Here is a 15,076-nt window from a genome sequence, read left to right as displayed (position 1 = left end):
TGTGTATCAAGGACCTCATTGTTCAATCCTAAATTATAGTTATTATCTTCTATCTGTCTGTTTATTTATTGAGCCAATTTACAGGGCCACCCAACTCACCCACAGGTTCCTTAGGGCGGCTTACAACATTTAAGAATCCACAATATAAAAACCCCACAAATGTTAAGTTTACACAAGCACAGAATCTAAGGGAAAATTTTTATAAGATGTTTTATAGATGGCATTTAGATCCCAAAAAATTATCATGTATGTATCCTGATATCCAAGCGAAATGCTGGAGATGTGAGTGTGATGATGCTACATATTTTCATATTTGGTGGACTTGCAAGAAAATTAAGGCCTTTTGGATAAGAATTTGGTGGATTATTCAAAATGTCTTGAAGAAGAAGATAAAGTTCCTGCCGCAATTTTTCCTTTTGGGAATTATAATGGATTGTACAGTGACTGAGACTAAATTGATCTTGAACTTAATAACAGCAGCAAGGCTGTTGATAGGACAATACTGGAAGGAAAAAGAATTACCTACAATAGAAGAATGGATATTGAAAGTTACTAACTTGGCTGAGATGGCAAAAATCTCAGCCTTTTGGAAAGACAATACGCAGGAAAGATATTTAATTGAATGGAAAAAATGGATTGATTATTTACAAAATAAATATCAGATTAAGAGATATCAGATTGCCTTTGAATAATTAGGATGTATTATTTTAGAATGTAATGGGGGAGGTTAGGAAATGAAAAGACTCGGATGAGGTTAATTGGATAGAAGGGAAAATTTTACTCTATGTTTGGTTTATGTATAACAATACCTTGTGATTGACCCGGGAAGCAGGGGGGAGATGTGAAGAGAGGGGGGAAGGGGGGGGGAAAGGGGGAAAAATGCTTTTGTTTTTTAAAAACTTTTTCAATTAAAAAACAAAACAAAAAACCCCACAAACAAACATGCACGACAGCAGCAAGCAGCACAATCAAATCAGTTGTGATCGGTCCCCTTGAGCAGCAGGAATCGTGGGGTGGGGGAGGTGAGGCAGAGGGGCTCCAGGCTAGTCCTGACCAAAATCCATCTTCTTCTATTGGCGCCTGGTGTTGGTCTGATAGGGACGTGGTGGCTCAGTGGCTAAGACGCTGAGCTTGTCGATTGAAAGGCCGGCAGTTCGGTGTTTCAAATCCCTAGTGCTGCGTTACGGGGTGAGCTCCCGTGGCTTGTCCCAGCTTCTGCCAACCTAGTAGTTTGAAAGCACATAAAAAATGCAAGTAGAAAAATAGGGACCACCTTTGGTGGGAAGGGAACAGGGTTCCGTGCACCTTTGGCATTGAGTCATGCCGGCCACATGACCACGGAGACATCCCTGGACAGTGCTGGCTCTTTGGGTTAGAAACAGACATGAACACTGCCCCCTAGAGTCGGGAACGACTAGCACGTATGTGGGAGGGGAACCTTTACCTTCACCTGTTGGTCTTATGGTATGTGTGTGTTGTGTTCTTTCCAGAGTGAGCGAGGAAAAAGAGGTGACCGAGGAACGCCTGAAAGCTGAGCAGGAGGCGTTTGAGAAGAAGATCCGACAGCTGGAGGACCAGAATGTCCTCATCATCAAAGAGAGGGAAGATATCCTTTTTTTAAAAAAAAAATATTTGGCTTAAAACGGGGAGTGGGGTGGGAGTTGGGGAATCGATTGCACGGAATGAATAGAATTCTTTTATTGGCCAAGTGTGATTGGACACACAAGGAATTTATCTTGGTGCATATGCTCTCAGTGTACATAAAAGACAAGATACCTTCATCAAGGTACAACACTTACAACACAAATGATGGTCATAGGGTACAAGTGGAAGGAGATGGGTGATGGGCTAGAAAAGCCAACCAGGGAGAAATAATTGCCCTAATTTATAGCTGGGCATCTTTCGCCTTGTGCTGCCATTCACAAGCAATCCGAGGGGGCTACCAGTGGAGGCTGCTGGCTCCTTTGAGTTGGAAAGAGCCACCCAGCTGTTCCCAGGATGTTGCTTTGCTGCACCAAGAGAAAAAAACCCTGCACATTAGCAAATGCAGCCGGCTCCCTCCTGTCTCTCTTGCTTTAGTGCCCTCCTTCAGATTCACCTTAAGGGAGATGCTCCCCCCCGGGATCTTCTGCAGCCCTTCCCAACTCTCTCAGAAGTTGAGGAGGACTGGGATCTGGTGAGATATGGCAGATCATAGAGGTGATCAAGGGTTTTGACGGCTCCTGAAGCCCTCCCACCCTTCCTTCCTTCCTCCCTCCCTCCCTCCCTCCCTCCCTTTTTCTTCCACCTTCCCTCTCTCCATCTTTTTCTTTCTCCTTCCTTCCTCCCTCCCTCCCTCCCTCCCTCTGCCTTGCTCCTCTCCTCTCCCCCTCTTTCTCTCCTCCCTCCCTCCTTCCTTCCTCCCTCTCTTCTCTTTCCCCTTCCTTCCTCCCTCCTCCTCCTTTTCTTCCACCTTCCCTCCCTCCATCTCTTCCTTTCTCCTTCCTTCCTCCTCCCTCCTCCCTCCTTCTCTGCCTCCTCTCCTCTCCCTCTTTCTCTCCTCCCTCCTCCTCCCTCCTCTCTTCTCTTCCTTCCTTCCTTCCTTCCTCCCTCCCTCCCTCCCTCCCTCCCTCCCTCCCTCTTTCTCTCCTCCCTCCCTCCTTCATCCGAACTGTGCATTGAATTCATATAACAGGCCATCCTCGCTTTATGACTACAATTGAGCCCAAAATTTCCATTGCTAGCGGGGCAGTTGTTAAATGAGTTTTCCCCTATTTTACGACCTCTCTCGCCACACTTGCGAAGTCAGTCCCTGCAGTTGTTAAAGCTACTAACACGGTCGTTAAGCGAATCCGACTTCCCCCATTTAACTTTGCTCCTCAGAAACTCGCAGAAGGGGATCATCTGACCCTGGGACACTGCAACCGTCATAAGTGTGAGTCAGTGGCCAAGCATCCGAATTTTGGTCATGTGATCCTGGAAATGCTGCAACAATCCCAAGTGTAAAAAAAACGCTCATCGGTCGCTTTCTCCAGTACACTTGCAACTTCAGCAGTCACTAAACAAATGGTTGTACGTCACCGACGACCTGTACGAAAACCACACAATTTCGTCTTAGTTTCTCACACCCTGGGCAGTAACCGGTGCTGAGTGAGAGCGTCCTGATTCCAGTCCGTCTCCATTTGCCGATGCTTAAGATGGCAACTGCAGTCGATCCATTCCGTCTTTCAGTGTGTCAAACCTTTCCCGTTTGTGACGTTCTGCGTCCCTGCAGTGAGGTTGCCTTTGCAGCTTCGGATGTTCATTTCCGGCATGGCAACATCAGCACTAGGATATCCTGAAGGCTGTAATCCAGCCCACTTCATAAATATGGACAGGTGATCCAAATTAGCATTTATGACAGCTGCAGCGTCCCAGGATGTGTGTCACGTGATCACCCTTTTGCGACTTTCTGACCAGCCAAGCCACTGGGGAAGCCATGTCCGCTAAACAACCGTGTGGCTAACTTAACTGCCGAGGCGATTCCCTTATCAACGGTGGCTGGAAAGTCTGTCAAATGGGGCATAACTTGGCCAACAAACAGAAACGTTGGGCTCCATTTTGGTCACATATCAAGGACTATCTGTCGTGAGGCAACATAGCAGGATTTGCAGAGTGGGGTAAGGGGAGAAGCTCGTGTGTAAGACTTGGTCAATGCTGTACGAGGGCTTGCTTGAAGCCTTCCGCCAAAAGGAGAAGGGGTCTACCCACCTCCCCAATTTTAAAAATGAAGCCACGGTGTTGGAAGAAATATCTGGTTCAGTTCCAAGCTGGGAGAAAGACACTGGGAACGTGGAGACTGATTGGAAAGATGGTTTAATGGCAAAGCAGAACCACCAAGCACATGGCTTCTTGTGTCCAGCTGAACGCATGGGGTTGAGAGTGATACCTTCTCTTGGGCTTTGCACTTGAGCTTCCTGTTTCTGCGCAAGAACATGTATTCTGTTGGCTGTTGTCAGACTCCCGTGGGGCCATGTGGGGTCACGTTTGTCTGAGATAAGTTTGGTTGAAATTTGGACTCTGATGCAATGTCCTTAGGAGATTTTGTAATGTACTGAGTCCTGCTGATAGATAATCCTATTATGTGTGCTTGGAGGGTCCTGTCTTAATCCCATCACCCTGGAGCTGAAGGTCTTTTGTCTTGTAGCTAGGCTGGCCCAGTCCTGCTCAGTGGGCACCAAATATCTGCAAACGGCAGGGAGCTAGGGCTGAGTTTCTGTCTCCCTTAAGATTTCTATTTCTCTTTTAGGGGAAATATAATAGACTGCCTTTTTAAAAATATTTCCCAAAATATTTCATTCTTTTAGGAGGTGGGGTTCGACGAGAATGTGGCACATGATGGTAGGATCGAATGACTGGCTGGTAGGATCGAATGACTTGCCAAGCCTGAGTTTGCTTTATTCGCGGTGTGTTAAATCACAGCCCCTTAAGTGGTTGGGTTTGTTACTAAGCCATAAATTGTGATTTTTACCCTGTTGCGATGGCTGCATCTGCGTGACTTACTGAGCCAAACCCAAAACATGCTGTGTTATTTCTTAGCAGAGTGTGTTAATCTAGGGCTGTAGGTGGGTCTTGGGATCAGGAAGTGAATAAATGCACATTTGGGTGCGGATAGAAGACTCGGTGATAAACTGGCTGAGCTACGCATGCTGGTTTATCTCTTAATGCTAATGGGAATATTTGAATGGCCAGAGAGTCGTTGAGCATTAGCAAATGAGGGTCGGTTGTTATGTGTTGTTAAATGAAACATATGAAGAACATCTATAGAAATTCTCAGTCTTCCAGGTCATGTTTGTCCCAAAGGTGCCTTTTAAAGAGGCAACTGGACTTTGTGGTTTTTTTCTTTGAAGACGTTTTGCTTTCTCATCCAAGAAGCTTCTTCAGCTCTGACCAGATGGTGGAGAATGGAAGGATTTACACTCCTTGCAGACAGCTGGTCATTTGCATCCTTTTTAGAGGGTCATTGAGGCCACTTGGAGGTTTGTCTGTGTCCTCAGGGTCACCTGAGTGGTGCAAACGATTCCTGTAATCTGCAATTTTTATCTGGAAATCCATTCCTACTCCCACATCATTCAAAGGATGTTCATCCCAAATTGCATAGCTAAAGGTATATGGCAGGGGTCTGCAAACTTGGCTCTTTTAAGACTTGTGGACTTCAAATCCCAGAGTTCCTGGCTGAGGGACTCTGGGAGTTGAAGTCCACAAGTCTTAAAAGAGCCAAGTTTGCAGACCCCTGGTCTATGGAGATTCTCAATCATCCAGGTCATGGTTGTCCCAAAGGTGCTTTTTAAAGAGGCAACTGCACTTTCTCATTTTTTTTTCTTTGAAGACGTTTCGCTCCTCATCCGGGAAGCTTCTTCAGCTCTGACTGGATGGTGGGGAAGGGAAGGATTTATACTCCTTGCACACATATGAAGAAGAATTTAAAAGACACAGGCCACTTGTCTGAAGACAGCAAAGTCCACATTTTGGACAGAGAGGACCGCTGGTTTGAAAGAGGGGTCGAAGAGGCCATCTGTGTCAAAATTGAATAGTTGCCACTCGACAGAAGGGGAGGGATGAAAGGACAACACGGTCCTTTCAGCAGTTCCAAGAAGGCTCCACACCCATTTGCACCACTCAGGTGACCCTGAGGACACAGACAAACTTCCAAGTGGCCTCAATGACCCTCTTTGTTGTTGTTGTTGTTGTTAGTTGCGAAGTCGTGTCCGACCCATCGCGACCCCATGGACAACGTTCCTCCAGGCCTTCCTGTCCTCTACCATCCTCTGGAGTCCATTTAAACTTATGCCTACTGCTTCAGTGACTCCATCCAGCCACCTCGTTCTCTGCCATCCCCTTCTTTTGCCCTCCATCTTTCCCAGCATTAGGCTCTTCTCCAGGGAGTCCCTCCTTCTCCTTAGGTGGCCAAAGTATTTCAGTTTCTTTTTCAGGATCTGGCCTTCTAAAGAGCAGTCAGGGTTGATCTCCTCTAGAACTGACTTGTTTGTTTGCCTTGCTGTCCAAGGGACTCGCAGGAGTCTTCTCCAGCACCAGAGTTCAAAGGCCTCGTCTTTGGCGCTCAGCCTTTCTTATGGTCCAACCTTCACAGCCATACATTGCAACTGGGAAAACCAGAGCCTTGACTATACGCACTTTTGTTGGCAGGGTGATGTCTCTGCTTTTTAGTACGCTGTCTAGATTTGCCATAGCTTTCCTCCCCAGGAGCAAGCGTCTTTTAATTTCTTGGCTGCGTAATCCACTGGAGAAGGAAATGGCAACCCACTCCAGTATCTTTGCCATGAAAACCCCATGGACAGTGACCCTCTAAAAGGATGCAAATGACCAGCTGTCTGCAAGGAATATAAAATCCTTCCATTCCCCACCATCCAGTCAGAGCTGAAGAAGCTTCTCGAATGAGAAGCGAAACGTTTTCAAAAAAACACTCCAGAAAATCTAGTTGCCTCTTGAAAAAAACAAAAAACCTTTAGGACAACCGTGACCTGGATGACTGAGAATCTCCAGAGACATATGAAGAACGGTTGCTGGAACTGGGTATGTCTAGTTTGATGAAAAGAAGGACCAGGGGGGGACATGATAGCAGAGTTCCGCTATCTCAGGGGCTGCCCCAAAGAAGAGGGAGTCAAGCTATTCTCCAAAGCCCCTGAAGGCAGGACGAGAAGCAATGGGTGGAAACCTATCAAGGACAGAAGCAACCTGGAACTAAGGAGAAATTTCCAGACAGTGAGAACAATTAATCCGTGGAAAAGCTTGCTTTCCAAAGTTATGGGTGTTAGTAGATCGGGTTCTTGTGCGTAGGTTGCGTGGAATAAATTTGCAGCACTTTTGAACTCCATCCTGGCTCCTGGTTTGCTCTGCCGGGCAGTTAAACTTTATTTTTATTTAATTTAAAACCTTTCTTTGCAACCATTTGAAACCAGTCATTTCGTCTCCCGGGTGCAGAGCTTTCTAAGTTTTTGAGTTTTATCTCTGGGTCAAGAGGTGGAATGTACATTCCAGGGGATCCATGGTCTTTCGGCATGTTTTTAACCTCGACAACTTCCATTAATGAGAATAAATTTGTTCCCAGCTCTTGAGACAGAAATATCTCCCATCTGCGGCTGAATTTTCACCTTGCTGGGGACAGATTGTTGGAGCATTTCATGCTGCTTTCTGGAGGAGTTTGGCCCAAATGGCTGCAGGTTAATAATACCTGCAATTTTATGCTACATAAAGAGGGACAGAAAGTAGATACACATAAAACAAGGACATAATTTAAAACAATATAAATTTAAACACATTTTCTTACTCTTCTTGCATGAACGCTTCAAGATCCTTTTCTGTCCTCGGATTGCTTAATGTCAAAAGTGTTCAGAATCCCTTCCGTAGACAAAGAACAGTATCAGTGACTTTTTAAAAACGGAATAAAAATGTGTAGCCTTTTCTGGACATAACAGGAGTGGCCAAAATTGTGGAAACCCTTTTGGGAAAAGTATTTTCTAAAACTAGCTAATAACACCCTCCCTTTTTTTTTAAGGAATAGTACCATAAAATTATATATCAATGGAAAGATAATTTAATCAAGAATGTAATGCAATAAGTTTTGTGAAAAAATTGCTATTAGAATAGCACTTACAGTATAAAGAAGAAAAGTGAAACACATAGAAAAAAGGAGATATACAAAAATCTTCACCATGTCAGTTAATCCTTAGTTGGGTAACCTTTAGCATGAATTACAGCCTTAACAATGTCTTCCCATGGAATGAACCAGGTCTTTTAGTTCAGCAGCTGTTATGATGTGAAACCAAGATTGAATGATGGCTTCTATTAACTGGGTTTTATTGCTGGGTCGCTTCTGACTAGCCAGTTTCTTTAGTCGGCTCTGTAGATTTTTACTTGGGTGAAGCCCTGGGCTATTCCCAGGCCATTCCAGCAGTGGAATAGGATTATCTTGAAACTATAGTAGATAGATAGATAGATTTGAAAGATAGATAGATAGATAATAGATGATAAATAGATAATAGATAATAAGGTAAAGGTTTCCCTCGCACATATGTGCTAGTCGTTCCCGACTCTAGGGGGGTCATCTCCGTTTCAAAACCGAAGAGCCAGCGCTGTCCGAAGAAGTCTCCGTGGTCATGTGGCCGGCATGACTCAACGCCAAAGGCGCACGGAACGCTGTTCCCTTCCCACCAAAGGTGGTCCCTATTTTTTCTACTTGCATTTTTACGTGCTTTCGAAACTGCTAGGTTGGCATAAGCTGGGACAAGTAACGGGATCTCACCCCGTTGCACGGCAGCACTAGGGATTCGAACCGCTGAGCTGCCGACCTTTCGATCGACAAGCTCAACGTCCTAGCCCCTGAGCCACCGTGTCCCTTTCAATAGATAATAGATGATAGATATAGATGATAGATAGATAGATGTTAGATAGATGTTAGATAGATAGATGTAAGCTATCTCGGCATAGCTTACCCTGCTAGATTTATTATTATTATTTTTTAAAAAAAAAATCGATTTGTTTTTAAATGGGCATTTAATACCCAGCCATTTTCCTGGGGTGACCTTTAACAAGACATTTCCCGAGTTACGGATTGTTACGTTGTTTTATGTAAAAAGATTGATCGTTGTGCTTTGTGGTTATTTTATGACTTTGTACCCTACCCGGAGTCTTGGGAGAGGGCGGCATTAAAAAAAATGGAATGAGTTCATAAATAAAAGGGCCGATTGTAGATGGCAAACCACTGTTAATACCGGGCTGCCCCCATTTCTGATTTCGCCTTTTGCAACCTCAGAATCTCGGAAGAACCAAATGGGACGTTGCCGGAGGGAGATAATGGAATTCTTTTATTTAGTTAGGGTGGTGGTGTTTTTTTCCCCGAGCAGCTTTTGTATCATCAGAAATAAGACGTTTCTCTGGTAATAAAAATCTTGGAAATTTAAACTTTAAGCCTCAGGGAGATCTTGAAATACCTGTGGATGAGTAGGAGTGTGGGTCTCTTTTATCAAAGGACGCCACTCAGTTTTGGTTCTGCTTGCTGCAGGATGCACAAAAGGTTTTGTTTTGTTTTAATCATTATCATTTTGAGAGCCAGTTTGGTGGTGTGGTTAAAGTGCTGGCCTACAAACTAGGAGACTGTGAGATCTAGTCCCATCTCAATCTCAAGACGAGAACCAGTTTGGGGTAGTGGTTTCAGGCACCAAGTTGGAAACCAGGAGATTGTGAATTCTAGTCCCACCTTAAAAGCCGGCTGGGTGACTTTGGACCAATCACCAGGAGACAGTGAGTTCTAGTCCTGCATTAGGCACAAAAGCCGGCTGGGTGACTTTGGACCAATCACCAGGAGACAGAGAGTTCTAGTCCTGCCTTAGGAACAAAAGCTGGCTGGGTGATTTTGGACCAATCACCAGGAGACAGTGAGTTCTAGTCCTGCCTTAGGAACAAAAGCCAGCTGGGTGACTTTGGACCAATCACCAGGAGACAGTGAGTTCTAGTCCTGCCTTAGGAACAAAAGCCAGCTGGGTGACTTTGGACCAATCACCAGGAGACAGTGAGTTCTAGTCCTGCCTTAGGAACAAAAGCCAGCTGGGTGACGTTGGACCAATCACCAGGAGACAGTGAGTTCCAGTCCTGCATTAGGCATGAAAGCCATGTAGATGATTTTAGGCTAATCACCAGGAGACAGTGAGTTTTAGACTCACTTTAAGAACAAAAACCAGCTGGGTGACTTTGGACCAGTCTCTCTCTCGGCCCAACCCACCTCACAGGATTGTTGTTGTAGGGAAAATAGGAGGAAGAAGCATTAGTCATGTTCCCTGCCCTGAGTTACTTATAAAGGCAGGAAGAAAATCTTATTAAACAAAAATAATGATATTTTCTCGCAGAGAGGAATGCAAGTGAAACAATTTCTAAAGGAGACAGATACTGGCTGTTGGGCCGCAGTATCCATTATGAGAACTTGCGGATACTCCTATCTAAGCTCTTCAATGCAGGCCACAATAGCGTAATAGAGCGAACGTGCAACTTATGAAAATGTCCGTGAATAAATTTATCTGCTCTCCCACCCTCTCATGGCGACATCAGTTAAGTAATCTCTGCGCTTAAGGAACTTGTTAACCGTGGAAGACGCGGTCGCCGGCTTTTGGGTTAATCAGACATGCCTTGGAAATTTGATGAACTCCTAAACTAAACATCAAGGAAAATCCAGCATTAAAGTAATGCCAAGTATTTAAAATAGATCAAAGTTCAGAGATGCGTTTGAAGAAGCCTTATCTTTTTTTTTTTGGGGGGCCTCCTTTGGGGGAATCCGTGGCTTGAGACCTTCGCTTGAAGATCGTAGCGCTTTGAGAACAAAAGCAGAATTGAACTGCTGGATGGAGGTTGTGGATAGGAGGATTAGCGGGGGCACATTTATAGGATAGCTCCTGGCCCCGAATGTTGGCTCTGCCGGATTAAACCTCAAAGGACTCTCTGCAGAGGCCCCTAGTGTCTGTATTCATCTTTTTTTATTATTTATTTGTTTTTGTTTTTTTGAATATACATAAATATCCATACGTGAGCAGTGAGGCATCTGGCTATCATTCGACTACAAGAACTAATGATAGTATTAATATTATCATTAATATTATTTGTTATTTACTTACGTAATTGTAATAATATTCTTATACGTATTTGTATCAAAATACAAGCCTTCATTATTTAATTGTTCAACATTTTAGTCCCCCATTCTGATAAGAGTATCATTAGAATGTACATAGTACCCAACGGTGGTAATCTTCGGTTCGGGCAAACAGGTAGCGGCTGCTGCAGGAAGCTCCGCCCACCCGCCTGGACGTCATCACATCCCGTTTTTGGTGTTCTGTGCATGCACGGAAGGCGCGTGCACTCACATTTGCGAACCGGTAGCGTAGGTAAATTAATACCTGCTCAGCCTTTTGGATTTGATTCCGGAGAGATAGTTCGGAGTGTGTGGAGAAGAGACGCACCTGCATTTTCAAGGAATTGCAAAAAAGGAAGTAACATTTCCTCTGAAGCATCTTTTTTTGAACTGAAATCCGTACAGCTATTCAGACTCGTCTTTTAGTCTGCATTGCGCTGGGTTTTTTAATTTTTTTTTTCTTTTTGTAACTTCTGAAGCCTTTTTCTCCATTGCTTATAAATATTTAGCACAACCAAATTCCTCAAAACACTGTCATTCTCCCTCCCTCCCCCGCCTCCGTCAACTTCCGGCACACTTTGGAAATTTCAAGAATATAAAGGAATATAAAATACAAAGTGGTTGGCCTGTGATTCTTTATTCAATCCCTAGCTCAGCTAAGCAGGTCATACAATTTTGCGCCGTGGTCCTGGGAATAAGTTGGCCTATTTTAGAGAGGTGTTGTTGGAGATTTTTTTTTTTTTTAAAAAGGAAAACTTTGAAGGGATTTTCTTTAAAGAATACATGGTACGGTGTCCCCCATAAAGATATTGAAAGGTTGAATTTGGAATAAATTAGTATTTTTGTCAGCGAGCATCCATTTTGTTCTCTGTTGGCTGATGGGAGCCAATCAGAGCTGTGGGCAAGTGAACATTTTAAAGCAGGGGTCGGATCCAGCCCGCGGGGTGCTTAGACCTACCCTGGAAACAGTGGCGGACCGGCCCACAGTCCCTCTCCCGGTGAAAATGGAGTTTGGGAGGCTTGTGTTCTCCCAAGCTCCGTTTTCACTGGCAGAGGGTTACAGGAGGCCATCGCAGCCGAAACGGAGCTCGGGAGTCCGTTTTCGCTGGTAGAGTGCTCGGGCCACATAAGTGACATTGAGCTGGCCACGCCCATCCTGGCCACGCCCACCCTGGCCCCCCAAGATCAAACACAACCCTGATGCAGCCCTCAATGAAATTGAGTTTGATGCCCGTGGTTTAAAAGAATCAGCCGACCAAATGGTTTGAGGCCAGAAAAAAAAAGACCGAACCGAAAAAACCCGAGAACCACGTTGTCGGTTCTCCTGCGTAACCCAAGCAGGAAACACAACTAAATGAGCTAATTCTGATTTATTGTAAGGTTACACCAGTAGGATCTTGCAAGTCTGAAGGTACAAAATGTCCCACCATCACTTTTAACCGCCTGATCTATCAGGATCGAGCAGGATGGCTTCTTCTCTAAGTTTCTCTCTGTTGAGTCACTGGGGGCTCCTGCTTCTCTTTTCTGGTTGTTTCCCAGGAAGCATCTCTTTCCTCCCTCCCTCCCCTCCCTCAAGATCATCCACACACGTTCCATTATTACCTGTGTTCCCCCCAAAAAATAAGACTGGGTCTTCCATTTATTTTTGATCCAAAAGACACATTTTCGGGGGATCTTATTTTTCAATGTACGGGAGGCGGCGAACATGCGGGGCCAAAGACTGGTGCACTCCAGGGCTGCAAAGCCCATGCAGCGCAGGGGAGTAGGAGTGCTGCTACCGCCGGCCCGGCTCCTGCCGGATGTGCCGCGTAGCTGCCCGCCCACTCTGTCTCACTGTCTGATTGCTCGTGGCTGCAATAGGGCAGGGTAGGGTTTATATTAGGTGCATGCTAAAAAATTATGCTAGGATGTTGTGATTCGTCCTCCCTCCTCTCCTCAGCCGGGCCCCTCCCATCTCCAACCGCGCCTTTTATCAGACTCCGAGTCTGATAATGAAGATGAATGGCCTGTCATGACTCCAGCCCCCGGCCCTGGCCCCATGCCCGGAGAGGATTCCAGGAGTGAAAGGACAAGCCCGATAAACCTCACTCATACAGCGTGTGTTCCTTTGGCTCAGCCTTCAGAGCAGGAAGCCAGCCAGGTGGTGGAATTAACCGGGCCTACTCCCTCTGACCCCTCCCTTTCCCAGACGCTGACAGCAGATCCAGATCCCTCGCTTCCGGAGATCTGAGAGGCGACGCCAGCAGAAGGAAGGGTGGGCAGGCCTGGATAAATGCTGAGTCATGGAGCCACACACCACAGGCTATATAAAGGACCTGCTTTTGGCATTCCAACCTTGAGTCAAGCAAAGTCTTATCTAGTTTGCTGATATCGGACCCTATCGCTGAAGTCACAACTTGGACTCCTGTCTGCCCTGATAAACCTCGAAGGCTTCGTTGCCAAGTTTGTTACGGACTTCCTTGACTTGTTCGTCACGACATCGGGCTTATTTTCTGGTTGTGTCTCATTTTCAGGGAAACATGGTATTACAGTCTTTTGCAGGTCCCCCAGGGGTTGGGCCCATCGAGATAGGTTCCTGCTTGCCATCTCTTGGACCACGAAGAGGGCAGTTGGCCTGAGGCCTTCTAGCTGCAGGGGGAAGCAGGGAATGTGATCCTTTATTGTTCGAGCCTGTGCTGCAGCCAATGGACTAGAAACCTGGATTTAGAGATATTGAAATACAGGTCGTTCCCTCGGCCTACGACCACCGTTGAGGCCCACATTTCTGTTGCTAAGTGAGACGGTTGTTAAGTGAGTTTTGCCCCATTTTACGACCTTCCTTGCCATCGTCAGTCAAGCGAATCACCGCAGCAGTTAAGTTACTAACCCGGTTCTTAAGTGAATCCGGCTTCCTCTTTGACTTTGTTTGTCAGAAGGTTGCAGTAAGGGGATCACGTGACCCAACTGCGACCGTCACAAACACGAGTCAGTTGGCAAGCATCTGAAGTTTGATGACGCGACCCTGGGGATGCTGCAACGGTCATTCGTGTGAAAAACGGTCATTTTTTTTCCCAGTGCCGTTCTAACTTCAAATGGTCACTAAGTGAACCGTCGTAATTGGAGGACTGCCTGTATTTAATGCTCCTGCTGAAATGAATTTCCTGCTCTCCTCCCTCCTTCTCAGCAGCAGTGAACAGGTTGGTCCAGCTCTTGGGTGAACGTTGCAGGATTCCTGGACTGTTTCCCAAACTTTTCAAACCTTTCTCGCTTGATGAAACGCGCTTTCGAGAAATCAATCTCGTAATAATTGTTGTTCCGAAAGAGTTCATTATTCAGTTTTTGTCTTTTAAATTACTGTTCTCCTTTAAAGGATTTTCCTGACGTCATAATGGCTTCAGCGAAATCCATTTGCCATACTCCGGCTTGTAATTACTTTAGATTTGCAGGCTAAAATGAATGGCTTTGTTATCAATCGGCAGCAAATTTTGCCTTCCTGTTTTTAACCTCAAAATGGCCTTCTCTCGTAAAACGATGCGTGTGAGTCCCATGGCAGATTACTTTGTCTCTACTGGATAATATAATGTTGCTTTATAATCTACCAGATCCCCTGCACAGATTGTCGCGGTGACTATGTAGGACAGATGGGAGGGTGAGGAGGTGGGGGAAGCTAACCACTAGATTGCAAGAACACAAGCGAGCGGTCAGACGTGGAGACCTGAACTCATTGGTAGCCTCATGTTGCAATGAACAAGGACATACATTCAGTTTCGCAGCTTACTAAGATTGTTGGCCAAGCAGGTACAAAAACAGCCAGGGAAATGATTGGAGCCTGGGAAGCGGGCCCTTTGTCCACCGCTTTGCCGCTAAGGCTCCACCCCACGCTACTCTGAAGGCAGCCACCCTCTGTCCCCAAGAGCCAGGAAAGCACAAAGAAAGTCCAAAGATAAAATGCAAGCTCACGGGGCGAGGTCCAGAGTCCAGGGACAAAGGCCAAAGGCAGCCCGCGAGCCGAAGGCAAGTCACAGGCAAGAGCATGAGTCAAAGCCAAAGCAAGCAATTATTCCCCAAAAAGACAACCCCCCTCCCCCGGCATCTCCTTAAGTCCACCCACGCCAGGTGTTCCTTGTGAGGAAGGAGAGGCGGCCTCCTCGCCAGCAGCCTTGCAGACCTCCTTCGAGCTCTGCTCTCTGTGCCCTCGGATCGAGCGGGGGAGGCAGCTGTTCCTCATCGGAGGGGATCCGTGGCCCGTCTGCAGCCGATCCTTCCCCTGTGTCTGTGCAGGCAGGCAGCTCTCCGTCTGGATGACCACCTCCGACAGTGCCCTGAGGGGCTTAGGATAACATCACCCTCAGCCCCTGGCCTCTCCAAACATACCAAGGGAGATATGACATCCCCATCAGACTATCCCGGCTCCTTATTATTTATTTATTTATTTTATTTATT

The 15,076-nt window shown here is 45.9% G+C and overlaps 1 protein-coding gene across 2 annotated transcripts in view; it reads left to right on the top strand.

Moving 5' to 3' along the window:
- Positions 1–15,076, top strand: part of KIAA1328 (KIAA1328 ortholog) — a 239,458-nt gene that overhangs the window by 20,744 nt on the left and 203,638 nt on the right. For both annotated transcript variants that reach the window (XM_058171940.1, XM_058171941.1), the window contains exon 5: positions 1,491–1,606. In XM_058171940.1, coding sequence (XP_058027923.1) covers positions 1,491–1,606 — 116 coding nt within the window. The remainder of the gene's footprint in view (positions 1–1,490; positions 1,607–15,076) is intronic.

Source organism: Ahaetulla prasina, chromosome 2 (assembly GCF_028640845.1).
Source record: "Ahaetulla prasina isolate Xishuangbanna chromosome 2, ASM2864084v1, whole genome shotgun sequence".
Classification (NCBI taxonomy): domain Eukaryota; kingdom Metazoa; phylum Chordata; class Lepidosauria; order Squamata; family Colubridae; genus Ahaetulla; species Ahaetulla prasina.
The sequence above is the reverse complement of the archived record's forward strand: the minus strand, read 5'-3'. Positions and strand labels throughout refer to the sequence as shown.